The sequence below is a fragment of the Channa argus genome, chromosome 5, assembly GCF_033026475.1.
Source record: "Channa argus isolate prfri chromosome 5, Channa argus male v1.0, whole genome shotgun sequence".
NCBI lineage: Eukaryota > Metazoa > Chordata > Actinopteri > Anabantiformes > Channidae > Channa > Channa argus.
Window position 1 is genome coordinate 10,839,957 of NC_090201.1, and position 27,144 is coordinate 10,867,100.

At 39.5% G+C, this 27,144-nt stretch overlaps 1 protein-coding gene, 1 long non-coding RNA gene and 1 other non-coding gene across 7 annotated transcripts in view; 1 reads left to right on the top strand and 2 right to left on the bottom strand.

The window, feature by feature from the left end:
* LOC137128236 (tensin-2-like) overlaps window positions 1-23,107 on the top strand; it is a 28,228-nt gene extending 5,121 nt beyond the window's left edge. The window contains exons 2-26 of one of the 5 annotated variants that reach the window (XM_067506066.1): window positions 3,637-3,742; window positions 3,908-3,945; window positions 12,130-12,162; window positions 12,248-12,297; window positions 12,437-12,620; window positions 12,724-12,774; window positions 12,884-13,006; window positions 13,114-13,178; window positions 13,718-13,801; window positions 13,888-14,000; window positions 14,185-14,245; window positions 14,461-14,536; window positions 15,025-15,154; window positions 15,747-15,812; window positions 15,907-16,023; window positions 16,126-17,520; window positions 17,664-17,814; window positions 17,926-18,782; window positions 18,872-19,003; window positions 20,094-20,186; window positions 20,562-20,639; window positions 20,839-20,916; window positions 21,055-21,223; window positions 21,854-21,922; window positions 22,328-23,107. In XM_067506066.1, coding sequence (XP_067362167.1) covers window positions 3,637-3,742; window positions 3,908-3,945; window positions 12,130-12,162; window positions 12,248-12,297; window positions 12,437-12,620; window positions 12,724-12,774; window positions 12,884-13,006; window positions 13,114-13,178; window positions 13,718-13,801; window positions 13,888-14,000; window positions 14,185-14,245; window positions 14,461-14,536; window positions 15,025-15,154; window positions 15,747-15,812; window positions 15,907-16,023; window positions 16,126-17,520; window positions 17,664-17,814; window positions 17,926-18,782; window positions 18,872-19,003; window positions 20,094-20,186; window positions 20,562-20,639; window positions 20,839-20,916; window positions 21,055-21,223; window positions 21,854-21,922; window positions 22,328-22,472 — 4,464 coding nt within the window. In that variant the 3' untranslated portion in view covers window positions 22,473-23,107. The other 4 variants (XM_067506068.1, XM_067506069.1, XM_067506067.1 and 1 more) reach the window with 4 other exon arrangements.
* Window positions 21,455-24,284, bottom strand: LOC137128239 (uncharacterized). Its single transcript, XR_010914525.1, has 3 exons — window positions 24,236-24,284; window positions 22,383-22,495; window positions 21,455-21,586 (listed from the first exon to the last, which is right to left on the bottom strand). It is a non-coding gene; the product is annotated as an uncharacterized lncRNA (long non-coding RNA).
* On the bottom strand, window positions 23,759-23,830 carry trnaq-uug (transfer RNA glutamine (anticodon UUG)). The gene has a single exon. It is a non-coding gene; the product is annotated as a tRNA-Gln (tRNA).
* Window positions 24,285-27,144: the final 2,860 nt, after the last annotated feature.

Consider the following 27,144-nt stretch of genomic DNA (forward strand, 5'->3'; position numbering starts at 1 on the left):
GTCATATCGGCACATGTGATACATAATCAGATGTAATCAGATGTACTTGTAATATGCATCATGTCTCTATAAAATATTCATTTGAAGTGGTTTTTAGTCGAGTGCACTACAAACCCAGATGCAAAAATAAGCGTGATGTAATCTATGTGATTTTGTGGGCCCAAAGAAAAACACTGAGTGTTTGTTATTAACTCACTATAAAGTCACTTACTCAGATCAGATTTTTTCGAGACGGTGACACCATAGATCATTATATAAGTGCAAAAGATTCAAGTTTTAAAATTTATGAGTTATGTAATAACATTTAAAATAGCCCTCATTCAGCAGTCAGGTTCATCATCTTGCTTCCTAAATCCACCACTAAAACCCTCACACACAGACATGCACACACGCTAAGCAGATCCCACCGTTTACGGCAGTGGTCCTTTGTCATAACAGTAGAACAAAAAATGCCAATAGTCCAGTGACTTGTTACTCTGCTGTTTTCCAATAAGATCAATACACACAGCATTATAAAAATAATAATGTGTCACATCAATGCCTGCAAACATTTATTCAGTCCATGTCTGTGACTAAAATACAACACAGGAGTTACATTATGAAAATGGATCCACTAGTGAACATATTATATAACTGATATGTTTCATGTGGTGGAGCACCCCCTGCAAAACCGTGGACAACCTTGGACCTGTGAGGCTGTCGTGCCCTGCATGACTGTAGAATCCCAGCATTTCTGGTTATCATGTCATATCATGTTATTCAGCATAATAAGCATCATGTTAACTTTCTCTACAGTAGCTCGTAGAATCCATCTGTTTTTCTTTGTTTCATCACTTGACTGTGTAGTTAAAGGGATAGTTTAGCACTTATTTACTTTTTTTGCTGAGAGTTTAATGAAAAGATCAGTACACTCTTGTGTCTCAGCTTAGTTCGATGGGAAAGTGAGTCTACAGCTAACCTGGCTCTAGAGTCGGCCTATCAGGAACCTCACTAATGCTGAAAGCAGCTATGTGTTTAAAATTACAACACATCACACAAACAGTGTGACGTTGTGAAAGGGGTAGCTCATAGCTTAACAGCACATTACAATAAGTCTCAGCCCATTGTTTAGTTGTGTGACCTGTAAAGTAGCTGTTTTGGTTCTCACTGATCTCAGAGCGTTCTCAAAGTGAAACACTGAGCAACTACAGAGCCAGATACTTCCTTCAGAGTACGCAGCAACTACAAACACACATAAACTAGGATTACTGCATTGGGGTTTATGCCACCATAAACATGTATGCAACAAGTCCATATTCTTATCAGTTCATCCAAAGGGATGTTTGTGCCAGATGGAATGAAATTCCCTCCAGGCATTTCTGGGATATAGTGTTTGACCACCAATATCTAATTAGATTTTTCTTGAGTCCTGGTTTATGCTCTATTACAGGTGGATGCTTGCATCAAATTTGAAGTTCCCTCAAGGTATTTCTGATACGGTATTGTGGCATTCACAAGAAAGCAAAAACAGCTCAGTGCAATGAAAAAGAAAGAAAATTACCTTAGATTTATTAATGAATGATAATAAGTCTCTGAAACTACTGATTTTGTTAACTTGCAGATGTTTGCTATTAGGTTTGGCATGTTAAGGATGTAAGTATTGTTGTAACCGTTCCCAGGTGGCCTAAAAAATTACTTACTCCATGTGAAGTACACTATTTAATATGTCTCATTTTAGTATGTTTATATGTACAACATAACTGTTTCTTTTTACTTGACTTTAAATGAGGCTGATATTGTTCGTCTGATTAATCTCTAAGATAAGAAATTTTTTTTAGTTTTTAGTAATTTCTGTACATATTTTGCCATTATTACAATAATCAGTATTTTTAAAATACTGATAAGAAATAAAATTTCTTAGTGGAGTACTTTTATTATCGTAAAATGTAGATAATACGCTTAGTACATTTACTTGAGTAAAAGACTTGAAGTAGTATTTGTAGTGGAGACTTCTTTAGGCCAATACTTGAGGAGTTTGTGTACTTCTACAACCTCTGTACAAATGTGTCACATTTTGCTGTGTAACTGCAGACTGCTCAGAGTGGCCATGCTGACCCTTGTCCTCCAAGACATTATTGAGATCACCAGTGTCAGTGTTGTGGCTGATCGGTGTAAATGTTGAGACACTTGAATTTAGCAAAGAGTGAATATTAAGGAAAAGAAACCTAGTCTTAAAAGAAACAAGTACAAACTTCAGTAGAGCTGTTTTGTTGAGGGTTGGAAAGTGGTGTCCTGGTACTACATACAATATGAATTATAGATTTCCAATCATAAATCATTGAGACTGTCTACAATCCTCTTGAGAGACTAAGCTGCCTTTGAGCACTTAGTGGATGCAAGTGAGTTTGCTTCCAAAGAGCGAGGGTGTGGATGGTGGGTGAGGGGTCGGTGAGTGTTTGTTTAACAGTGTCCAAATCAGTGTTCATGCATGCACCTTCACCTTCAGCACATTTATTCAATACTGCTACTGTTTGGAAAAATCCTGTCTTTGGAAAAAGCAAAAATGGCCGAGCAGAGAAATGTTTTTCCAGGAAATGCATCATGCAGTTTTGTAGGATAAGGAACGCCAGTGTGTTCAGGTTTGGTGTTTGTGGCCCTCTAACCCTACCTCCTGGTGTTTCCAGACACCACCTCCTTCTCCACTAAAGGAAAAAGTTAATGGTTTAATGTGTTTAACACTACGTCTCAAGGCCCTGGGAGGGTTTTACCTTAAATGTATGTAAACTCCAGTATTGGTTTATATCAAGAAAAGGGCACAGGGCAGCACATTTCTTTGCCTCAGAGATCTAAATGAAAATATATTCATGCTTTGTTATTCTCCCCGGGTTCATGTCTTTTTATCAAGTATCACCTAGTTAATTTAATTCATTTCATTTAGCCTCAAGATGTATGTGTTCATAAAACTTTAATTCATTTAAACAACACAAGCAGAGTTTTTGCAGAGAGAGTCCGTCTGTGTCTGATTTACCTCTATAATAATCTCATGTGTCTTGTTTACACAGCTGCTATGAAGGCCCAGTGTGGTACCACTGTGAGCTGTAGAAAGAAAACTTGCCATCTCATTGTTGGATATATGTATTAATCATTAAAAATTAAACTATTTAAAATGTTTTAAAATTTTTGCACAGGAGGTTAGATGAACGCAAAAGCCTCTCACCAGCCTAAAAGGGCATTACTAAAGCAATGACCAAACCAAAATCAGTGACCATGCAGCATATTAGAGGGAGCTGGCAGAACAGACTGAGACAGAATAAGGACGAGTTAAAAGATAAAACAACAGGATGCCTTAAAACACAGCATGATATGACAGGTGGTTTTAGTGGGGGAAGCTGAACAGCAGGTAAGACATCAGTACTCATGTCAGTGTACCTGTACTGACAGCAGCTGCACAGGGGACAGTGAATGTCCTGCTCTTCAGATGGAGCATCAAATGAGATAAGATGAGAAAACCTAACCACAAATTGTGCATAGTGACATAAAGGCATTTCATTGTTTTCAGTCATATAAAAGAAAGAAGCATATTTGAGCAGCTAGTTTGAGCGAATTGACAAATTTGTTGTGAGAATTTTCATTATGGACTCCTCTGTGTGTCTGCAGCTTGCCAAAGCAGGGAGCCACGCCTTCACAGATAAGAGCTTCAGGAGGAAACGAGTGTGCGATGTGTGCAAGCAGAACATTGACAACCCTGGGGCTTTTTGCAAGGGTGAGTCCACACCTAAGTCAGGTCAGGCAGCAGATTCCAGAGACACAACTGACCAGCACTGACACTTAAACCTGACATACTTATCTCACCCTGAACGCCCCGTCTCTCTCTGTCTGTCAAGCTGATTTCCAGAGTAAAACATGTTCCTCTCCCTACTGTTTGCAGAGTGCAAGGTTGCAGTGCACAAGGCATGTGAAGCCAAGGTAAGCTTTATTATACTTTTCCTTCTGTCCTGAGCAAACAGAACTCTTGTGTCAAAGGTTCTAGCGTAGCAATGTTAATGTGATGTGAGTCTTAAGTGAAGTATAAGCCTTGTGCACTGACCTAGATGTCAGGTTAAAGAAGGCCTCCCCCCATGAGCTGCAGTCAGCTAGGTTGCCATGAGTAATTCAGTCATGTGGTAAGCATAGCAGCAGCTCCTGCGAGTACCAACCAGCAGATCTCCGTGTTCAAAGTGACTCTTTAATACAGCTTGATTTGAAGCATTTGTGCTTATTAAAGTATAATATGTGCTACGTACGACACCAATGCTCTGTGCTATTGTGTGTGTGTGACGAGTGCTGTCAGTGTGAGTCAGGGGTGGGAGTCAGCTGTCTTGTGGTCTTAATGTGCAATAAGCGATCAGAAGAAGAGCAAGAAAGAAACTGTGCAGCTCAAAGATGTGGATTTAACTGTACGTCTGTCAGGTTGTAATAGAGCTGGAACTGTTTGCTTTTGGTATAATTACAGTGGAAGCTGGAAATGTAGCTTCTTAACTGGCCTGACTGACAGCTGGAAACTCTTTGTCTGTAGCATGCACTCACATAGCAGTGTGCCCGCAACTTGAAATTACACAAAACAAACCCTGCTCACATTCTCCAACTGTCCAACTGGTGGTAATAGCCTTTTAGTCGACTGAAGCCCCTCACAGAGACCCTAAAAGCCCCTTTAACAGCTAGTGAGTTCAACATACATGTCTATGTGAGTCTTGAGTACAGCAAAACTTTCCTTGGTTGTATCATTAAATCCTGGCGTACACTTAAACACGTCGGTTAAACACACTTGCGAGATTTTAGAGTTCATGGACAGGCTCTTTTCTTAGTGCTTGATAGTTGTTTTTTTTTACTTGTGTGCTAAATAATGCAGAATTACTGTGACAGCATTAAGGAATTCAACCACTGGAAGAGTTTTGTGACATTTTATTGACATATTGCAAGTGCAGATATTTTTATGCATTGCATCACTGATACACTTTTCCTTCATGGTTAAATTTGTAGAGGTACAGTTTTCTCTGCAACAAAACTTTGTTTTTCGACCAAGAGTGGACATTGGTGGAAAGTAGCACAGTAAATTAATCTAAGTAGGTCCTTATAGTATTACTTCAATATTCTGCTACTTCCTACTTTGACTTCACTGTGTTTCAGTGCCAAATACTATACTACAACTACTATTTAAATACTACCTCTATATACTTCTTACTTTTCAGAATAATAATACAAAAAAACAGTGTGTGAAGCACACAAACCAATCAGCAGCATGTAAAGTAATTGAAATAAGAATTAAAACAATTATAAGTAAGTGTCTCTACTTTTCAATGATTTGGAGCCACATTTTTTAAAAATATAGTTAATGAGAGTTACATATTGTATCTTTAAGTAAAAGATCTGACTTCTAATTCCAACACTGTACTTTCTACTATTGCACATGTGTGAAGTGTGTAAGAGAGAAGCACACGCTCTGACCACAGCTTATGTCAAACCTTTGGCAGAGGTTGCGTCTGCTCTCATGTGACCTTGCTCACAGCGACTCGGTATCACACATCACCGATTTGAGCTCACGGCTCTGCTGTCACTGTGCTGTTGTGCTTTACTGTCTAAAAAGCACAAATCCAGATCCACATTTACTATCTGACTATCTGGGAGTGAGATCCACCACTTTTATTCCCCAGTTCTTCAGGTCACCATAAATCCTGCTGGATTTGAGACAGTGTGTGCGCCCCCTCCTCTTCTACACACACATACACACTCTGTAATAGTGTATGACAGGGCCCTACCAGCTGTTGTGCCTTAGCAGCATGTATTAAAAGAGTATTATTATTTTTGTCATGCTGGTCCCCCTGGTCACCACGGTGATAGCCAAAAACAACTCTTGGTGGCTGCAGGAAAGGCAGGCGCCACGAAGGAGAGTGGATATCATCACAGAGGATGATGATCAATCTGGATAGAAGAAGTCTGTAAAGGTAAATATAGAAAATAACAGGAGTGCCATAGATGCCTGTCAGTCAGTGATCATGGAGTGACACAAATAAGTGAGAGGCAGCTGGGGAGAGACTGTGTGTGTGTCCCACATGAAGGGTTTTCATAAAAAAGGGAACCAGTGGGTCAAAGCTGCAAACTGTTGTCTGCTTCACGTCACGCTACCCCTCATCTCTCTGTTTCTTCTATGTGTTTTAGTCTCATCACATGTCAATACATTGCTTTCTTTCATTTTTCCTGCTTTCATCTCTTGCATCTCACTGTCATCATCTTTGTTACTTTTAATCTCTGTGAGAGTTGTCCTTTTCTGGTGTTTTATAGTCACAGTTGAAGCTTCTCTCACCTTCTCTTTGGCTGATGTTATGCCTTTTTCAGTCTTCAAAGCTTTCTTCTTTGTGTTATGCCATCTCAGTTTTATGACAGTAAAAGTCTCACATCTTCTTCCTGTTTGTTCTTAACTTTTCCCTTTGTGCTGTTTCTGCTTGAATGCATCTCTCTGTCTCTCTCAGCATCAGGATACTGAAGAGGTCACTTGCCACCCTGTAACCTTGCAGAGCAGCCCACTGTGTGCATGTGGAGCGCTGGTGTGTGTGTGTGTGTGTTTCACAGTTGACATGTTTCATCATCTCTGTGCATATAACACAGGCTGAGTGGCAGAGGAAAGCTATGTTATATGTGCTGCTGGCACACTGGGAGTGTGTGTATGTGTGTTATGAGAGAAGGAGGGAGGTAAAGAGAGAGAGAGAGAGCATGAGAAGGGAGTTTGTTAGAGGGAGAGAGGGAGTTAGTGTATCACACTCTACAGACAGGACTGCTCAGAGGCAGGGGGAAAGACTGGAGCTGCTTGTTCTGAGGTAAAAAACACATTCTGCTCTACATTAACCAAGTAAAGCTTCGGGTTGTGTTTCATACACGCACACAACACAACACATTTTACTTCACTTGTATTGTTGTATTTTTCTCTTTTTACTGAGTAGCAATCGAACATCCTTTCCACAGTGTCTGATAATGCAGCATGTGATTGTGAATATTATCCCATTAAAGCTGTAGCCAGAGTGCTCTTGTGTTGTCTACAAAGAGGATTTGGTTTACTGTGATTAAGGCAAGTGCAGATAATTAAGCTGAGACTGCTGCTGTGACCTACAAAAAAATACACCAATTTTAATTTTTAATATAAGAGGCGAAATAAGATTTACGAAGAAAGATTTACTTTAATGAGATTTTTGTCATGTGCAGATTAATAAAACTGTACAAACACTCCTATTCTAAATTCTAGTAATTGCTTATAAATGTAAAATATTGTCAAACTTACTGAGTAGTTCCAGGATGTCTTTAGCATAGATATAGTGTGTGCGTGTGTGTGTGTCTGTATGTGGGCATGTGTCTAGGTTTGCCAGCTCCTCTGTCTTTGCATGTGTGTGCATCTGAAAATGACTGAATACTTCGCTGTGCATTTAATTTTGAGTCTCCTCCAGCTTTATACAACCTACTCTGTACAGGTTGTGTATATTGTTATAACAATGAAACTTCTATTTGAATGGTACTCTATGTTGTAACTTTATCTAAAGGCCACCTGACAGAGACAAATGGCTGTCCTTTTATCATTTGTTAGATCATGATGTTGCATAGTGACATACAGATGGTTACAGTCTCTGCTCATACACCACCAGCTGTTCTTTTAATGTTTAATGCTGATACATGACTTGTGATTCTCTGTGGACTATAATCATATGTAATAGGTAGGTTTTATAATAATAATAATTAATTTTTTTTGCACATAATACTGTCGTCCATTTGACCTAATTAGTGCCAGTGGAGCTGGAACAGATAAACAAAGTTTCCTGCAAAGCTGTGAGCCTCTTTTGCAAATTCAGTTCAAGTGCTGTCCAGATGTTTGTGAGGATTTGTGGCTTCTCTCTAATCAGGTGGTGACTTAAGTGTCACGCTATTAAACCTGACCAGTAGTAGCTTCAAGTGTCATAACAGATCAGTGGAAGGTAAAAACTGCAAGTCAAAAGAAATATTTAAAGAAAAGTCAAAAGGACAGTGATAAAGCGACACGAGGACCAAAAACCCTGTAACAAAAAACAACTGGATAACTTGATTAAAGTGGTGACTGATTTCTGTCACATTGTTGTTGCTATTTATAACCATCACTGGCATGATGTGCTGTGTAAAAATAATCATTATGCTTGATTACATTTTAGTGCTTTAGTTATCAATAATGAATTACTACAAGAACAACACACGTGTACACACACAGAGATGTGTAAGAATATATCATTTATTATTTGCCCTTTGCATTTTATTTTCTGCGAGCTAAAACAAAATGAAAGAGGCATAGCAAGCTTTGTTAAATATTCAATGAATAATACTATTCACATACTGTAATTTTATATTTTTGGATGGTCATATCTGTGTCTTTAAAACTATTTGAGCTTAATAGGTGTCATTATGCAACAAAATAAATATTTTTAAATTTTTATTTTGTTAAATATTTTTAGTCCCAAAGTTCCAAATACAAATGTGTGCTAACTGACTGTGGTGTTGAAGCACTCGAACAATCGCCAGATTTCTTGAAAACATCACTGCTGCTGCTTCCAAAAAGTGCAACTGCTTCCAAAAGACACCTGATGGAAAAATAGGCTAAATTAGCCCCAGGTTCTATATCCTCTAAAAGCAAAATAGCTCTGTGTAATTTCTCTTCTCTGCAACACTGGTCAGGACACACGTTCAGCTGCTGAAATCGTCTTCCATTCAGTGCTCATACTATCTTGTAGCCTGTCTTCTTTTTTCTTACTGACTTCTTCTCTAAGCTCTTACAATCTTTCTACTCCACAGACAGTCTGAATTTTTTTGCTCCTCTCCTTGCCTGTGACTTGACCTGGCGATGCTTATCGGGGGGAGCACATAGTTGTATCTCACGGCAGGGATGATTGTGGTCATCCTGCCCCCAGGCACATAAAGTTGAGAAATAGAGGGTGTGAGATGCTAGGAGAGCGGGGAGCAGAGCAGAGTGACAGACTGACGGGGGGAGGAAATTGGGAAAAGAGAAGATGAGAGAAGGTGGATGAGCGAGAAGAAAGAGAGGGCAAGTCATACTTTCATAAGCCTTCTAAATATTTGCCCTCTGGTTTCCTGAGTTAACACTCAGAAATAAAATAGCCTCAGAGTTTTATTTAGGTCATTATGGTGTTTTTGTGCGGCTATGGAACTTAGAATAAGCCATGGTTATTTTGCTTTTCCAGTCTGAAATGGGAAAGCTTACTCACTTCTCCCTGTCCACAATGTGATGTCAGCCTTGATTTGCCCGTCAGAGTGAAACTTGCTCCTCCTGGATAGCATACCGGCGCCTGTGTCTCAAACGCTCACATTTATCTCCAGCTTCCCTGTAACTGACTCAGCTACTCTGGCAGATTTCTGTGTTGGATTTCCTCCTGGAATAGGAGTGATGATTCAAGATGTGGCACTCAAAACACTTTACTCTGTTGTGGAAGGGACTATCAGCCAAGATCCTAACAATGATCCTCTGTTACACTGCAAACATTTAATGGAAGGCGGCAATTATTGTTGATTCATCGGACAGTGTTGTTATTTCCATCACACATTTCCAAATTCAAGGTAACATCTTAAAGAGGAGTTTGGCATTTTGGGAAATACAGATTTTGGCTGATTTGCTGAGAGCAATGTGAAAAGACCTTTCGTACTGTATGTATGTTCATTCAAGCAAACAGCTGCTTGGCCAAGCAAAGTTCACCTACTAGCACTAGTAAAACCGATAAGGACTTTTGAAGATGTTGAAGCACAGATTTTCTCCTCTCAGACAGTGCCGAGCTACAGTAGATGTTTAAATTTGTCATACAGTATGCCACCCTCAGGGACTGACTCTTAGTGCACTGGATGTCTGGTCTGTTTAGTTGGTTTGCCTTGGTTGGACAAACATATAATTTAAAGACATTTCTGGAAACACCCCTATGCTTTCTCACAAAGAGAGCACAATATCAACACCACTTTTAATTTTCTGAATTAATATGAAGCTGGAGCCAGCAGCTATTTAGCCTATAACAAGAGGAAACACTGTAAGGTCAACACAGAGTGCTACAATAGTTGTTCCTCTGATGCTTGTTTTTCATGCTTTAGCTTTACAGTATTTGTCATGAAGTCATAAATTTGGTATCAATCTTCTTCAAGCTATTTCTAAAGCCAAAACTAGCAGACTACAAAGAATTCCTCAAGAGATCAACCCCCAAGCCTTTGCTATATTTGCTTATCAAATGAATAAAAACCGTTGCTTGGTGAACAAAGCAAACTGAACCACTAACCAGGCATCCGGTCCACAGCAGTCGGTCAGTCCCAGAGGGGTGGATTGAGTGCAGTCTCTGGCACCTCAGTTAATGTTATGAACAAGACAAACTGAACCAGATGGCTCAGTTCCCGGTGGCTTCAGCATACAGTGCACATGCATTAATAAAGACCCTGCGGCTGGCAGAGCTACCGGAGACACGTGTATAAGTACACTCTGCATGTGTCTGTGTTTGTTTGTGTGAACCAAGGTTGACCAACACTTACATCCTGTTGCAAATTGCTTCCTGTTGCCTCTACCGTGTTCCTCCTCTGCCTTCATGCTGCATGTCAGTGCTCTCTGACTCAGTATGGGTCAACCCTGGACTTCTTTTGTGTGCAGACATTCACACGTGTGTGTTTTTTACGACTATGTTGTGTCTATCTCCTACTATTCCTTCTTAAACCCAACCACTTTATCCTCTTAACTACTTTTATTAAACCTTCTAACAGAATAGTTCTCCCCTATTGAATTTAATTCCCTACTATAGGTTTTAGAATGTCCTTGCGCATTAATACCGGGAAGGGAACACTGAACCCTGACTTAGATGCTCCTGGTGAGTGTTGGCCAGCGGCATAGCAGCTCCTCTATCAGTGTGTATGAGTGCGAATGGGTGAATGAGAAGCATTGTAAAGTGCTTTGAGTGCCAATAGGTAGAAAACGTTGTGTAACTGCAGACCATTTACAAACCTGTTGCCATACACCTGTCAATACCAGTCAGCACAGAAAGCAGCTCAGCTGTCAATCATCATATAGGAAAGTTCCAATGCCAAAAAGGTCAAAGGTTTTCAAGGTGTGTCACCTGTTTTACAGTCTGAGCCCATACATAGCTCTGCCATTTTGCTAAAGTGTTTCCCTGCCTCAACTCATGACTTTTTTAAGAGCCAGAGCCACTATTTATGTGTTTTGTTGTCTATTTTTCACATTGTAGTTTTTAATCACTTGATCACATTTGCAATATAAATTCCTTAAATTTCATGTGACCATCAGAAAAGTAGCAGACTGCATGCACTTCAGGGTAAACTATTATCCTCAATAATATTAATCTAGAAGAGAGGAACCTACAGGAACCTACTGAAGCTTTTTTGGATCACAGTGGCTCTAGTCTGTTTGAATTACCTCAGCTTCCCTCTCTCCCAGTCTCTCTCTCTCTGTGTACGTGGGTTAGTAGTTTGGTGTGTTATTGCTGGCTCACTAGCAGAATAAAAGGGCTGTACACCACATGTAGAGTTTTCCTCTAGTAAAATGTATCTGTCTCTCTCCTTATTTTATATGAGGCAAAAAACAATTTGTTTTATGTCACTCATGATACTGTCCTCTTCTGCTCATTGTTGGTCGGCACAAGTTATGGTCTACAATGTGAGAAAAAAGTCAAAGAAGATATTGCTCATTGTTTTCAAGTTCTTTATATTTCTATAGACATGCTTGCATGTTTTTGTTTTTGTTTGTTTCTATGTGCCCATGTTTGCCAGTGTGTACCAGCAATTGTGTATTCAATTTTCTGTGTACGTGCCTGAAATGATGTGTCACTGGTCCATCATGTGGAACAATCACATCTTTGCTGACAGCCTCTTCTTCAAACCAGCTGCTGCAGATGACAGATAATGAGTGGGAATTAATCTTACTATCCTTCATCCTTCTTCCCTATCCCCCCATCCTTCCATTCCTTCATCTGCGCTGCTGGAGGAGGACCAAGAGCATTAAGCCAAACACACAACTTGGTATTTGCTGCTTTAGTCCCCATGTGTTTGTGTGTTTGAAAGTGTGCATATGGTTATGTCACTTTTAAACACGTGTTTCTTTTCTTCCAGGTGATTCCCACCTGCATCTTAACATCAGATCTGGTAAGTTTTCACAAAAAATGATTTGGTATTATGTAAAAGAAAATAATCAATGTGGCAGTGTTACTTACTTCTGTCTGTTTTCTAGCACAGTTCCACTAAATCTACATCCCAGAAGAAAAGAGGCTCCATACAAAGGTACCAACATTACAGGAAAAAATAAAACTATGTTTGATATGCATGGCTGCAAAAAGTAAAGTCAGCTTTAAGGGCATGATCTGTATCATTGAATGGCCGTTTTAGCTGCACTAAAAGAATCGACTCTGACAATGTACAGGAGTAGAAGTGTGGAACAAGTGATGGAGCATGTGATGGAGCACCACTATGACTTTGACCTCACCTACATCACTGAGAGGATCATCTCTGTCTTCTTTCTGCCCGGACTGGAGGAACAGCAGTATCGCAGAAACCTACAGGAAGTGGCATCCATGCTGAAATCCAAGCACCAAGACAAGTTTCTGGTTAGTCTCAAAACATTTAAGCATAAAAAACAGAAGAATTTTTTCCTCCATTTGCTAGTTGATTTATATTTGTGATACCTTCTCATGTGTCTCTGCTTTTCAGCTTCTAAATCTATCAGAGAAGAGGCATGACATCACCAGACTGAACCCAAAGGTTCAAGTATTTGCACCTGTCAAGTACTAACAGACAGTACTATGTACATTACTATGTGATTAAAATACTGGAAAGTTTTGACTCAGGTGTATCTTCCAATGCGGTTTAGGTGCAGGACTACGGCTGGCCTGATCTTCATGCCCCACCCTTGGACAGGATATGTGCCATTTGTAAGGCCATGGAGACCTGGCTGACCTCTGATCCCAACAATGTAGTGGTTCTCCACTGCAAAGTGTGTGCATCTCGTAACCACATATGATGTCTTTGCTCTTGAAAACTATCATTTTAGGACAATAGAAAAAAAAATATTGATTGGTGATTTGATTTGTGTACTGACAGGGAAACAAAGGGAAAACTGGCGTCATCGTGGCAGCATACATGCATTACAGCAAGATTTCAGCAGGGTAATCTGCATTTCCTTTACTATTGTAACAAGGATATCACTATACCAACATATGCAATGATCGAATGTGCACACTGACTTTACAACTGCTATCAAAGCGGCATTTCGGTCAAGAACAGTTGGATCTCATACGAATATGCAGGGCCACAAGACTGGCACTTAAAACAGTTTTGTGGCTCTCTAATTTCTGCCATCAACATGGCCAAAACAAATTGTTTTATCAGTTAAGTCACTATAGAGCTGCAACTAATGATTGTGGAATAATCTTTGTATTATATTTTGTATACGCTACTTGATGTTTGAATAATTTTTTTAATAATTTTTAAAATAATTTTCATCTTCACTTCACTTTGCTTGCATTCAGATTTTTACTGGCAGGCTCTATATAAATAAAATTAAACATTCCCAAATAACAATAAACATTCAAGATTTTCTCTAGGTATAAATTTCAATGTACAACGCACTATATGACTTACCATGTTTTGCTCGCACAGACCTGTACTAAAGCCCTTACTAATCCATTTGCGGTTGTGTCCACAGGGCAGACCAGGCTCTCACCACACTGGCCATGAGGAAGTTCTGTGAAGACAAAGTCTCCTCTTCCCTACAGCCCTCTCAGAACAGGTCTGTATTTTCTCCTCACCCTCACCCATATATGACATCTTGTGATACTGCTGTCATCACATCATTTCCTGACCTCTCTTCTTTAGGTACATCTACTACTTTGGTGGTTTACTCTCAGGTACCATCCAAATGAACAGTAACCCTCTGTTCCTCCACCAGATCCTCATTCCCTCCCTGCCAAACTTCCAGGCTGGGGGAGGTAAGTTTTACACAAACTAATGTTGGTATAATAGCTTGCAGTGTTGTAATGGTATGCTGAGCTTTGAACAATAAACAAAAAAGTGTTTCCCAATGTACAAAAAAAAACAGCAACAATGTCTTTGTCTGCACACTTTCCTTCCTTCTTTAATACTGTTCTCTTCAACATCTTTCTGTACTTGCAGGTTTCTTTCCTTTCCTGAAAATCTACCAGTCTCTACAGCTGGTCTACACTTCAGGGGTCTAGTAAGTTGTCCAGTTTAACCACTGTCAGCTCACCTCCATTCCTTCCCTCTGTCCCTTTGACAGATGTTGTCTTTACAAGCCACTGTCTGTGTTTAGGTATTGGCTGGTCTTTGCTTATGTTAAAGTTAACATTGCTTCCCAGTGTTTTACCGAACGGTGACATGTTTTGACTGGTCTTATATATCTTTTAAGCTTTATTTTCTGTGTGTTTCCAGTGATCCCCAGAGCTCCAGGGCGAGGAAGCTATGTGTCACTATGGAGCCAGCACTATTATTAAAGGGGGACATTATGGTGAGAAATACATTATCAGGAACTGCATGTCACTAGGTGGCAACCTCACTTTGAGTTAGAGCCCATCGCTATCTACCCGTACAACCAGTAAAATAATTGGGATGCCTAAATACTTTTTATGTCCAGTCCTGTATTTAAGGACTTTCGTGTCCAACTGCTGTAAAGTTTCTCCTGACTTTTATGTGCTTTTGTAACTTATATTTAAACCACTTCATCTACAAATGCCTGATAGACTATAAACATGCATGCTCGATTACTGTGTTGTACGTCTCTTTGAGAGGGTAAACACACTCAAAGCAACCTAGAAAAATGTCCGTTCTTTATTTTTCCCAGACGTACTGGTTGCTTCAGCAGAAACACACTCCGATGTCATAACAACAAGTCATATGAAAATTAGATTTACAATTTTAGCACTCTGGCAATCAATAAGTCTAATAAGTTTGCGTAAAATGAGCCTTTCTGTTTTTGCTTCACTCTTTTACCTGAAGGTAAAGTGCTACCACCGGCGCAGTCGAGCAGCAGAAAGAGAGGTCATCTTCAGAGTCCAGTTCCACACCTGTACTGTGCATGGAGCCCAGCTGTGGTTTGGTAAAACTGAACTAGACCAGGCCTGCACAGGTACAAAAGCAAAGGCTCAGAAGTTTACGTGGAAATGCATAAAATATCAAGTAAAGATTTTATTATTGAGAAAAATGTACCATTAAACAATATCTAACAGGCGATACACCTAAATTTGAATATAGTCTATTGTAAACATTAGACCGATCAAATGAAACCCCCCTTCTCAGTATTTATACATTGTTGCTACCTTGAAATAGTTGTAATGGCTGCATAATTCAAAAGCCATTTTCCTTCAGTCCACTGTAGTGTTTCAGTGTGTTTTGAGGCAAATAGCAAATGACAATATCTATTTACATGAAGCTAAAATACTTGCACATGGCTACACAGTGACATGTGCATACAAACAAAAATCTCACACATGTGCTACAAAAAAAAAAAAAAAAAAAGCTCATTTCACATGCTACATTTCTTTGAATCTATCATGCTCGGTTGGCTTTGGCATTTGTCTGTGTTATCATCTTAATTATTTCCATTATGACAAGTAAAAGAAAAGGTGTTTATTATTAACTCTCTTGTAAATATTTTTATCACTCTCTGTAGTTACACTATGCATATTTTAGTCACTGCCTTTGTGCTCATCTGTCTGCAGATGACAGGTTCCCTCCTGATGCTGCAGTCGAGTTTATCTTCTCCCCTGGGCCAGAAAAAATGAAAGGTGTATATTATCTGTCTGTCACTGCTTCCTTTTGTGCATTTCAGATTTTTATTTTATTTTTCTTTGCTTCATATAAAAATATCTGCTTTCTAAGGTCAAGAGTACTGCAAAAATGATGCCTCTATTAAAGTGGACTACAATACTTCAGATCCAGTGGTCAGATGGGATTCTTATGAAAACTTCAATCTGCATCACCAAGATAGCAGGGAAAGTAAGACATATAGACACATCAATCTAAAATGTGTAACATTAGGAACATCATTTTATTTTAACTCTGAAAATCAAACATCATACTTTGTTCTTCCTTTTCCAGATATCTCTCATACCAGGGGCCCTCTGGATGGGAGCCTGTATGCACAGGTGAGGAAGCGACGTGGGCCAGGCTCGACTGCCTCAGCAGCATCACCTAACGGATGCCTTACCAGTAGCCCAACAGTGAAACCTCAAAGTCCAAACCACCCCCAGCCTCTCACCTACATCTCTGACTCCAGTCGCTCGTCAGTGCCATCTAATCATTCAGAGGACACCTCCTCTGCCAGAAACTGCCCTGAAAGAGAAAACACAGACTCTCCATGGAGAAGAGGAGAAAGGGAAGAGGGAACGAGAGAGAAAATGAGAGGGAAAGAAAAGGATAGGGAGACAGCAATTTTAGATGACAGAGACCTGTCAAGTCCAGGGGGTTTGAGAAGTGAGCGCTCTTGTTGTAGTCAAGCAGGCACAAAGTGCAGCAATGTGGGATGGGAGATAGGAAAAGAGCCCTGCTATCCTAATGGTCACTCTCTCAGCTGTTGCAACAGCATTAAAAAGCATTCAAAAAGTCAAACCCTGCCTGCTTTACCATCCAAATCTGTTTCCTCTCCACCTCATTTAACTCATATGGAACTGTGCCATCGCCATAGCACCCATCCTTTACCAGAGTTGCCATGGGAACGTCCCTCCCGACCCCTACATCCAGCCTGTATCCACAGGCCGTGCTACGCTTATTCCACCCCTGACCACACACACACACACAGCCACACACTCCCAGCCTCAAACAGACTCTGCAGTGGGGACGAGTGTCATCTCTTTCATTATTCGAGCCAGAGTCCATCCTCTCATCTCTCCCATCAATCACTGCCCTCTAGCCCTTACAGGGAAATGTTCTTAAGCTCCTCAATGCAGTCCTCTACTTGCCCTTGTCGGGATTGCTCCAACAGACGAGAGCATCAGTCAGCCTCAGTCAGAACTTTCCACCCAGACCAACCAGACAACCCACACTGGTCCCAAGGAGCAGGGCTACAACGAACAACAGACGCTCCTCCATTATGGCAAAGAGAAAATCAATTGGAGGTGCAGAGAGAGGCAGAGTTCTGGCAGTGCAAATCACCTGTGCCAGCATTCCGGGTCTGCCACTCTTCTTTGGATCAGAGTCCAAACCTGGAGCAACCTAGGTTCACTCTCGCTCCACAGCAGAGCTACCTCAGTCCTCTCTCTCTGGTGGATGTGCGAGATGGAACCAGCAGTGGCTACCACACACCCCAACAGCCCCGCCACTCCTATCCCTGCACTCCTTATCAGTCATCCCCAGCCGAGAGCAATGAGAGCCGGGGCTACGCCTCTGGATATCACTCTGGCTCAGCCTCACCTTTGCCTGTGGGTGGTTCGTCTCCTGGGAGAGTGATGATGCCCGAGATGCCATCCAGATCCAGAGAGCAGGAGCATACTGAAGGTGAATAATGGATATAGCATAGTATAATTGTTTGGATTTTTTTTTTTTTAATTGAAATAATATGGTTGTTGGTTCCTATATCATTGTTTATCATTGTTTTATTTTAAATGAATCCTGTCTGATCATATTCTTGCTTCCTAAAGTGGAAAAGGCTGAAACTGACGTAGAGGATAACATATCCCAGGGTTCAGAAGGTAAATCAGACTCTAATGGCCAGTCAAGCACACCTGGACTAGAATCTGATCATGACTATACACTTATCGCTAGCAGTAGCCCCACACAGACTGAAGACAGGTGAGCAGAAGTTTTATTTTTGACATTCACTAATACTGAAAATGTAATCTTTTTCTACAGACATAGTTATTCTATTTCTTTCTCATTTTGTCTTCATTTTACTGCTGATAGCCCTGCCCGAAGCCAGGAAACCTCTTCACGACTGGAGTCCAGCACAAATGACGACAAACCTAACACATTAGTACAAACAGAAACACAAACCCATGTTTCTAGAAAAACCATAAACTCCACACAACCATCAAGTGAAACTTGTCAGAGTTTGAGCTCTGATGGTAATATTGAAGCAAACAAGATCACAGGACATGCAGATGGATCAATCAAATCAAATGCTTCAAATTACGCTGCTGTAATCATCACTCCAATCCAAGTGCAACTCAATGGTTCTGCCCTTTCTAGCAATACCCCATGTGACACAAGCAGAGGTGATTCCGTAAACCCTCCAGCTAGCCTCAGTTCTAGTCCTTCCACCACTTGTCCAAATTCTCCCGTTGGTTCACCAGAGCTGCAGTCTTCTCCCCAGCTCTCCCCACTGGCTACAGACACAGCAGGGAACAGACTAGCTCCAGAAAAAGACAGCTCAGCTGACCACAAACCTCCCTCACCTGTGCCTGATGGATATCACACACCCACCTTTCCCTTAGCATCCTATTACTACCCATTACTAAATGTCCCCCATGTCCCATACACTGGATACACTGCTGTCACTATCCCTGCCGTCCAGCCACCACTTCCAGAGAAGAAACGCCTTTCCTCCACAACAGGATCCCTGAACGGACACAACTCTTTACTTAGAGTCTCCTCTTCTCCTTCTCCTACAAATCATGTTACTTTCTCCCCTTCTGTTGGAGAACAACAAAAGGTTTTAGCTCAGTCTAGTTATAGGGAGGAGGCAAACATCAGAGTGAATGCCAAGTTTGTCCAGGACAGCTCCAAGTTCTGGTACAAACGAGGCATCTCCAGAGACCAAGGTATGTATTTAACACTAGCAAGCTATCCAGACTTCTTGGAGCACTGATGAGTTGGTCATGTTGTCCCTGTCTTCTCTTTATTTCTGTAGCCATAGCCGTGTTGAGGGACAAGGAGCCAGGATCTTTCCTTATCAGAGACAGTAACTCTTTCCAGGGAGCCTATGGTTTGGCCCTTAAAGTGGCCACCCCCCCCCCTAATGCCAACATCACTGGCAGCAAAGGTATTTATATAACATGTTCAGTCTACTGGTCACAGTATTACTCTACAAGTGAAAACTGCTGTATAATATCTTCTTTTGCTTGTGAAGGGGCTTCATTAAAAATGGTAACTGTGAAGGTGTCATCAGGATTAATTTAGTTTGAGTTTAATGACAAGATAGCCCCTATATCTCTTCATGGCAAACACACCTTGGGATCTAATGTTTTTGAAACCTGAGGCACAGTGAGAATATCTCATCCTCTGCTGCTTTGATTTTTCACCCACAACTTTATGGACTTGTATTACCAAACCCCTGCTGTAGCCATTCAGTGGAACACCAACAGCAGTTTTTTTTTCATGGCATCATTTAAACCAAATCATTCTCCCATTGACCCAGCAATGTTTAAAAGCCTGGAAACAATATAACATGCAGTGTCTGAGAAGCAGCAGGGCAACTTCAAATTAATAAATTGGTTTGCAAGGTTAACGCTGTAAGAGCACAATATCAGAGAAACCAATAATCCAGGTTTTATAGGATTTTAAAGTACAATTAAGTACTGTCCATTTTAACAAGTGTTGAATTTATGATGTGTGTTGCTAGATTGCAATTTGAGTTAGAGTACAGTTTCCACAGTTCTGGCAGGCCTTTTTTATTATGATAAAATATGGGCAAAAATATACATCTATAAAGAATTTAAATATGTTTTAGTTGAAAAAATTACAAATTCAAAAGTGCATCACATCACATAATAGTTATATAGAACAACATTTTTTGATAGTAGTATCACATTTAAGGTATGGTTACCAAGACATTTCAAACTATAACCAGATCCTTGTATACATTCTTCTGTATTATCTGCTTTTGCAGAAACAAGTGCTGATAATAAATGATAAATTAGCTTATATATTTTTCTGATGCAGTCTGTTCATGCATGAAATGAAAAACACAAATGAGGCGTGGTCATATCCCAAAAAAAAGGCAGTGATAAGTCTATGGTAATCAGAATCTGTTTGCTCGTGCATCCTTATAGAATATGCTCTACAGCAAGACAGTATGCCTAATTTTTCATCCTTACTTCCTCCCATCTGGCTGTTGTCCCTTTTTTTTCCAGGGGATCCTCTGGAACAGCTGGTCAGACACTTTCTCATTGAGACTGGGCCACGAGGAGTGAAGATCAAAGGCTGTCAGAATGAGTCCTATTTCGGTCAGTTATGTAGAAGAAACAACTGCTGCAGTATGTTTCGCATATTTAGTTATGTGCAAGACAATTTTCACATTTTCACATAAGAGAATTCAGATGTAAAACTATTAAAAGGAAAAACTGTTCTTTCAGAGTGGCCAAAGATGGCATATTGATATTTCAATATGAATCCGTATTAAGCAGAAGATCATTTGCTACTTTAGTATGTGCAGCTACCACATAGACAAGCCCTGTACTTTCAAAATATTGGAAGGTTAGAAACTACTCAATAATTACTACAAGACTCGGGTTCAACGTGTAGTTTCTGATGTAGAGGTTTAAACACAATAGTGTTAATGAATCTATTTTAGCTATTTCCTCCATGTGTCTTGATCTCAGGAAGTTTATCTGCCTTGGTATACCAGCATTCAATTACTCCCATTTCACTGCCGTGTGCTCTTCGCATTCCAGAAAAAGGTAATTTTAATATTATTACATTAAGATGTAAAACATTTTCCCCAAACTTTCAAAATTCACCTTTTTAAATTAGCTACATATATTTTAGCAAATGGTTTAAAAGATTTAAAAAGTAAAGAAAAGTAGGTTGTTACAAAAGCTACAGACTGGATCCTCAATAATTTAACCAGCTCGTTTATGTAACCGAATGATGTTTCAGATCTGGTTGGGGAGCTTCAGGAAATGCAAAGTGCAACGAACACCAGCACAGCAGCAGACCTCCTCAAACAAGGAGCAGGTAGCATGGGTTGACTGATCACCTGCAATGCAATTGTTGCATTTGTACATTTTGGCCAGCAGGGACTGCTAAAGCCTCCTGCAGGACATAACACATGCTAAACTTGATCCGTATTTTTTCACCTCTGTGATGAACCAGCTTGCAATGTGCTGTACCTGAACTCTGTGGAAACAGAGTCATTGACTGGACCTGAAGCAGTTTCCAAGGCAACAAAGTCTACTTTAGCTCTGAATCCACGTCCAGTGGCAGCTGTTGTCCACTTCAAAGTTTCTTCTCAAGGCATCACTCTAACTGATAGCAAAAGAAGGTATTTTTGGGCACTAAAAGCAACATTATCACATTTTCAAGTCGGAGATTTTAAAGGCCACCGTCACTGATTTTGAACTTGCATCTTTTAGTTCTAGTTTGGGTAGTACGTGTACATAAATGCCAATAACCTTCCCTCTGATTTCCCTATATTAAAATATTTTTCTGGTTCTATCTGAAAAACGCCTCTGGATGACATCCTTGAGGATGAGGAAACTTCAGTTCAGATTATGTCATTTTGTTGCTCACGCTATGGAGTTTGTAATCATGTTCAACCTGCTTTTCCAGAGCTCCTTCAGATAGCATCATTTGAACTCCTAATGATGAAAAAATCCGGGTGATGTCATCTGGAGGTGATTATCAGCTAGAAGCAGAAAAATATTTTAATATTGGGAAATCAGAAGTTTAAAAGTATTAATGTCCATTTACACAGTAAACAATAGAAAGAAAGTCATAAAAGAAAGTTGAAAATTTGTGAAGTCACCCTTTAACTGGAGATGGTATATAAAACAAAGTGGCATTTGTTGTTGAATTAAATGTTTGATGCAAGTCAAAGTATATGCACCACCAATTTGACAGAAGAGTTAAATCCAAAGACAAAAGACACATGCTTTCATTTTTGTTTACACAGGCTGTTTTTTAGGAGACACTACCCAATCCACAGTGTCACTTTCAGCAGCGTAGACCCGCAAAACCAGAGGTGGGTCACTGACACATTTCTAAAAGTATATCAATAATAAAAACTGCAATATATGTGCTTGAACATGTGCTTTTTGCTTTATCTTTAGCAGTGAAGTGTGTGCAATGCACAAACATTTCTTGTGATTTGCTCGTTAGTTCTTTACTCTGAGTGCTGAATCAACAGTCTCCAGCCCTGTTATTTATGTCTTGTGTTTTGGGTCTCTACCCATTAATTCTGATAGCATGTCAGTGTGGCTTTCTTGGGAAGTAATAATACCAACTGGTACATTGTGCTATTTTCCATTGCAGCTACTCAGAACCCAGTTCCTCTGATTTGCATGTCAGAATTTGGTTTATTTTAGTGTCAGATATTGTTTATTCTCTAAGTCTTTCAAAAACCTTGCTCATTTTGTTTTTGCTGCAGGATGTTTGGATTTGTGGCCAGGCGGACAGGTAGTGCTTCGGAAAATGTGTGTCACCTTTTTGCAGAAATGGACCCTGAGCAGCCAGCTGTTGCAATTGTCAACTTCATCAACAAAGTCATGCTGGGACCACAGCTACGCAGATGAAAAAGCAGGAGATGTGAAAAATCCTGGAAAGAGATATTAATATAATTCTGACATGTTGTTTTAATAAACTGTGTAGAACTATGCTTGCATTTGTGCAGGTGGCATCACTGTGCTATGCTATATGACTATGTAAGAAACTCCAGTTCAAATGGATCACTGGTGTGTAGGTTGAGGGTGTTTGTTAAGCCAAAGCTGACCTGACTTTGTTAAATTTGCCAAATAGCTCCAATACTCATTCTATTTATGACATTTGTTCTCACTCACATGATATACAAAAATCTTGACAAACTGCATAAAATTACTTAACAATGTTTAAAGTTATGGGAACGCTGATTCATAGGGTCTTCAATGTAGCTGAATTCACGTTTAAGAAGCGAAGTAAAAGAATGAAGGAAGTAACTAAATAAATTGGATTATAAAATGTTATTATTCAAAAATTATCTACGGAGATACTTATGCCTTTGACTATATTTTGACTGTGGATACATACTCATTTGTAAACTATACTTTTAAAAGGTGTATTTTTGTTCAAATGTTTATTCAAAAGATGGTAGACTGGATTTGCAACTGACAGTTATTACTAATATAAAGCCTTACTTTGTGAAATTAAATACATTTTGGAATTAAATGACGTTCTCCACTGAGAGAATATTGGTTATTTCAAAAAACAGCCAGGCATAAATATCTATCACTTGTTAGTATATACAAGGGTAGTCTATTACACGAATGTTGGGCCTTTGTTTCCACTAATACCTTAACTGATACCAACTAACAACACAAATATAAATGCCTACACATAGGTAAATTATGTTGTAGAGGTTTCACTATAAGCCAAAGACTAAAGTATTGTGTCACAGTTTTTTAAATGTTAATGTTTTGTTATCAATATCTTTTTGTTGTTTGGTATTTATGTGCTTTCTATAAATCGAGACAGAATCATTTCAGCGCAATAATTATTTTTCATAATGGAAAAGAAGTAATGTATTTTGTGTCTCTGTGCTTGATGAGAAAATAAAATGGCATTTGTCATTTTGACAAGACAATTTATACAATAAAATCAAACTAAATACAAGTGTACACTTTATTAACTAAAGTCTTATTGCAAAAATATGCAAAAGATACTGAGATTTGTTATCCTATTATATGCTTAGAGTACAAAACGTGAAAAAAACGTGACTGCATGTAATGCGACACTGGGCTTTTTTCTGACCAGATTTCCACTTCGAAACAGCATTTTTCCATGAAAATTATATGGATTCGTGAAACCGTAACCGGATAAAAGTACGAGGTCCCACCGAGATTTGAACTCGGATCGCTGGATTCAAAGTCCAGAGTGCTAACCATTACACCATGGGACCGACTACTGACAGCCCTCGACACAACTACATTTATAGTAAAGCGCAACAACTGATTGGTTGTTTTTTCGGTTACAATTTTTCTTGAGTCCAATTATCATCTCCCCTCACTAAATGATGCGCAATCATTTTGGTTTAGCTCTAAACTACTGGCACTTACCCCGTGTTTTGCTACTGCTAGTTAGCTAACTAGAGCTAACCTAGCTAATACCGAGAGGCTAACGAAAGTCGCTGTGTGTGGAACGAGAGCAGCGACTAAACACAGGTAGCGTTAGATACACACTTCCCCCTACAGGTGCACATAGTCGACAACGTTAGTCGACAACGTTTGTAGAGTTTACATGTTCACTACACTGCAACTGCATTATCAAAGACAAATCTGAAGATTTTGATGAAGGCGTCATTTACTTTCCAGATTGATCTGCTGATGTTGGCTAACCACTCGTTGTTCGATCAGCTTCCGAAAATAAAAGCGTTGTTTTCAAAATAAAAGTTTAAGTTACATCATTGACATGAGGCGTCAACAGGCTTCACTGTTTTGTTTTACTGTTTTGTTTTGTTTTTTTACTATTTTTGTGGAAGCGATAAGTAGCCTGCCTGTAAACGTGCTCAATGTAAAAACCGTGGTGGAAACAATGTTAAGATCCACTTACTCCAGTAGCTTAATGGTACGTATCTAAAGTATCCGGTATGTGAACTAAATGGTTTACATATACTATAAGTAAATAAAGGATTAAATCAACCAAGTACAGCTGCTAGTACTTGGCACTAAGCAGCACTTTTAGGAAACAGTACATATAACCTACACTATTGGGTTTGGATTGTTGGTTGCGCAAAGTATTGTAAAGGTTTGTTTGTACTCATTATTTCCTGTTTTATTTTTTATTTTTTTTATTTTGTTTTTACAAACTGAACAATCAAATAAGTAATCAAGCAAATTAATCCTTAATAAAATGTATAAATTTTTTTTGCCCTTTTAAACTTGTTACAAACATGCTTCATGTGTTTAGATTCACCCCTAATAATTGATGTAGTTGACTTGGTTGAGAGAAATAATGAGTTGTAGCCACTTATCTAATATACTATGATATCATGAGATCTTCATGCTTATTTGTTTTTCCTTTGTTGCTGAGAAACGATAAAAGCTCAACGTTTAGTGTAATTGCTCGTAACAAGCTTGGCCACGTTGCACAGCAGCACATTTTGTTGGCAGGCACTTAAAGCATTTATGGCAGATTTCCTTTGTGTCGTTTTTGAAAAATGCCTTAATGTAAGATTTAGTGCTGTAAAGTAAAAGCACAAAGACCTTGTGTAATAATTGAATGGGTGAAGAGTGACTATGTTGTCCTCCATCCTCCCAGAAGAGGGAACTGGTGAGTCTTTGATTGACTGTATCTCTGAAGTAGTTAGATAGCCATTGCAGCTCCCAGCAAGCCTTGAGAGTAAAATAGCACAGTATGAAGTTTACAAGTTTACTGATTACATATAAAACATCACAGTCAGATATGCACAATAAAGGGTCCCTGGTCGAAAAATGTCCTGGAGGATTATTTATTGCCTGTGAAAAAATATGTTGTTTACATCACCTGCTCTACAGTCCAGGGTGACACAGCCTGGACGCCACACAGTGATGCAGCTGCTACAGATACTAACATGTGAAAGGTTGTTAGGATCAGCAAAGCCATGCTGAATTTCCATGTTAAGGTTTCTCTGTATTGCTGACCCAAAGAAACCTGAAACTGCTGACTCTCTCCACTAAAGGAATATTGATGAGGTTGGGGTGTTTCCTTCTTGTCTTTGATGTGTTGAGAAATCTAAAATCATCTATTTGACCTATATGCCCTGGCACTGCATTAACAGGGATCACAGCTGATTTGCTCATCATTTGTATGTTTTAAATGTATTGAAGAGTTAATATTATATAAGTCACCTGCTACTCTTGAGCATATGTATTTATACAAATGTGTTATACAAATATACAACAAATGCAAGTACTGCATATTACTGTTTAAGGAATGATATATCATAAATTAGGTTGTTGCTTAAAGCCATAAATTCTCTTATTTTCTCTCTTCCCCCTTGTAAACTCAGTATGTGATTATGGTAATAACTGTGGTGTAATTCTCAAACACAGTGGAGCTTTGCTATGCCACATAGCTAATGTGTGATCAGAGTGCTGGCATGAGATTATCACACAGTCTTTCTTGTCTTCAGCACTGAGAAAAAAACAGAGGAAGTGCCTGTCTTCACCACGAGTCCATTCATTTGCTCAGACATGGTACCTAAAGATGAAGGAAATTACAGTGACTGCTGCGCTGTAGTCAAGTATCATGACAAGGGAGTGTGGGGTTAAGGTGATGGCATTAACAGTTGATCTAGTTGCGCCTCATCATGACAGCTATAAGTGGGACAGAGGGGCAGTCTCTCTGTTTCTTAACAACAGAAATGCATGTTGATTTGGGGTGACATGCATTATAAACTGCATCATGTATAAACTGAGTTTAAGAATCTGGCCAGACATGCTGTCAGGTGTTTTAAGTGGGTTGGTGTGCATCAAGGATGTGTTCACAGTAGCTCTGGATACAGTGAGTAGTCGCTGATTATTACTGTATTTCTCAGAATGTGTGTAGGACATGTTCAGCGATTATTCTCAGACTGCCTGTCTTCTAACATACTATCTTTTTACAGTGCAGTACACATGTCTGTAAGGAGTGTGTGATTATGCCACACAGGAAAATGTTTTCTTTAATATTTGGTTAATCTTATAGTCACTAGAATGACAATGTCATCATGCACCACATGGGACCAAATATTCCTCTTTACAATAAATGCATGGCTTCTAAATTGTCATGTCGCTGCTGATGTGCTAAAATGTGTGTTCAGCAACTGTATACATGTCATGCACTGTCCTTTTGCATTAAAGAATATTTTAAACCAGGCTGTGCTTAAGGCATACTCTATATCAGCATGAGCTCTGTTAATATTCAAGTTATTTGTCTCTGCACCAGTGCCACGAATACTTATTCCTGTAGTTTTAGAGGGTCACGTGTTTCTGATTTATGATTTCCACTCTGCTAGTTTCCAAACAGCAAGCCAGCTCACTGTGAAAGGCTGAAGCATCTGAGGACACAAAATGGCTTGGCCAGAATACATGTCTGACATGGGTGTTGTGGAGCCAAATAAATCCCTGTTAGCAGAACGGCTTGATCCTGCACTGGTGCCAGACTTGGAAACCTCCCAAGCCACAGCACAAGGATAAACTCTCAGTAAGCATGAACCTAACACCTACACACTTTACTACTATTTACGGTACATGA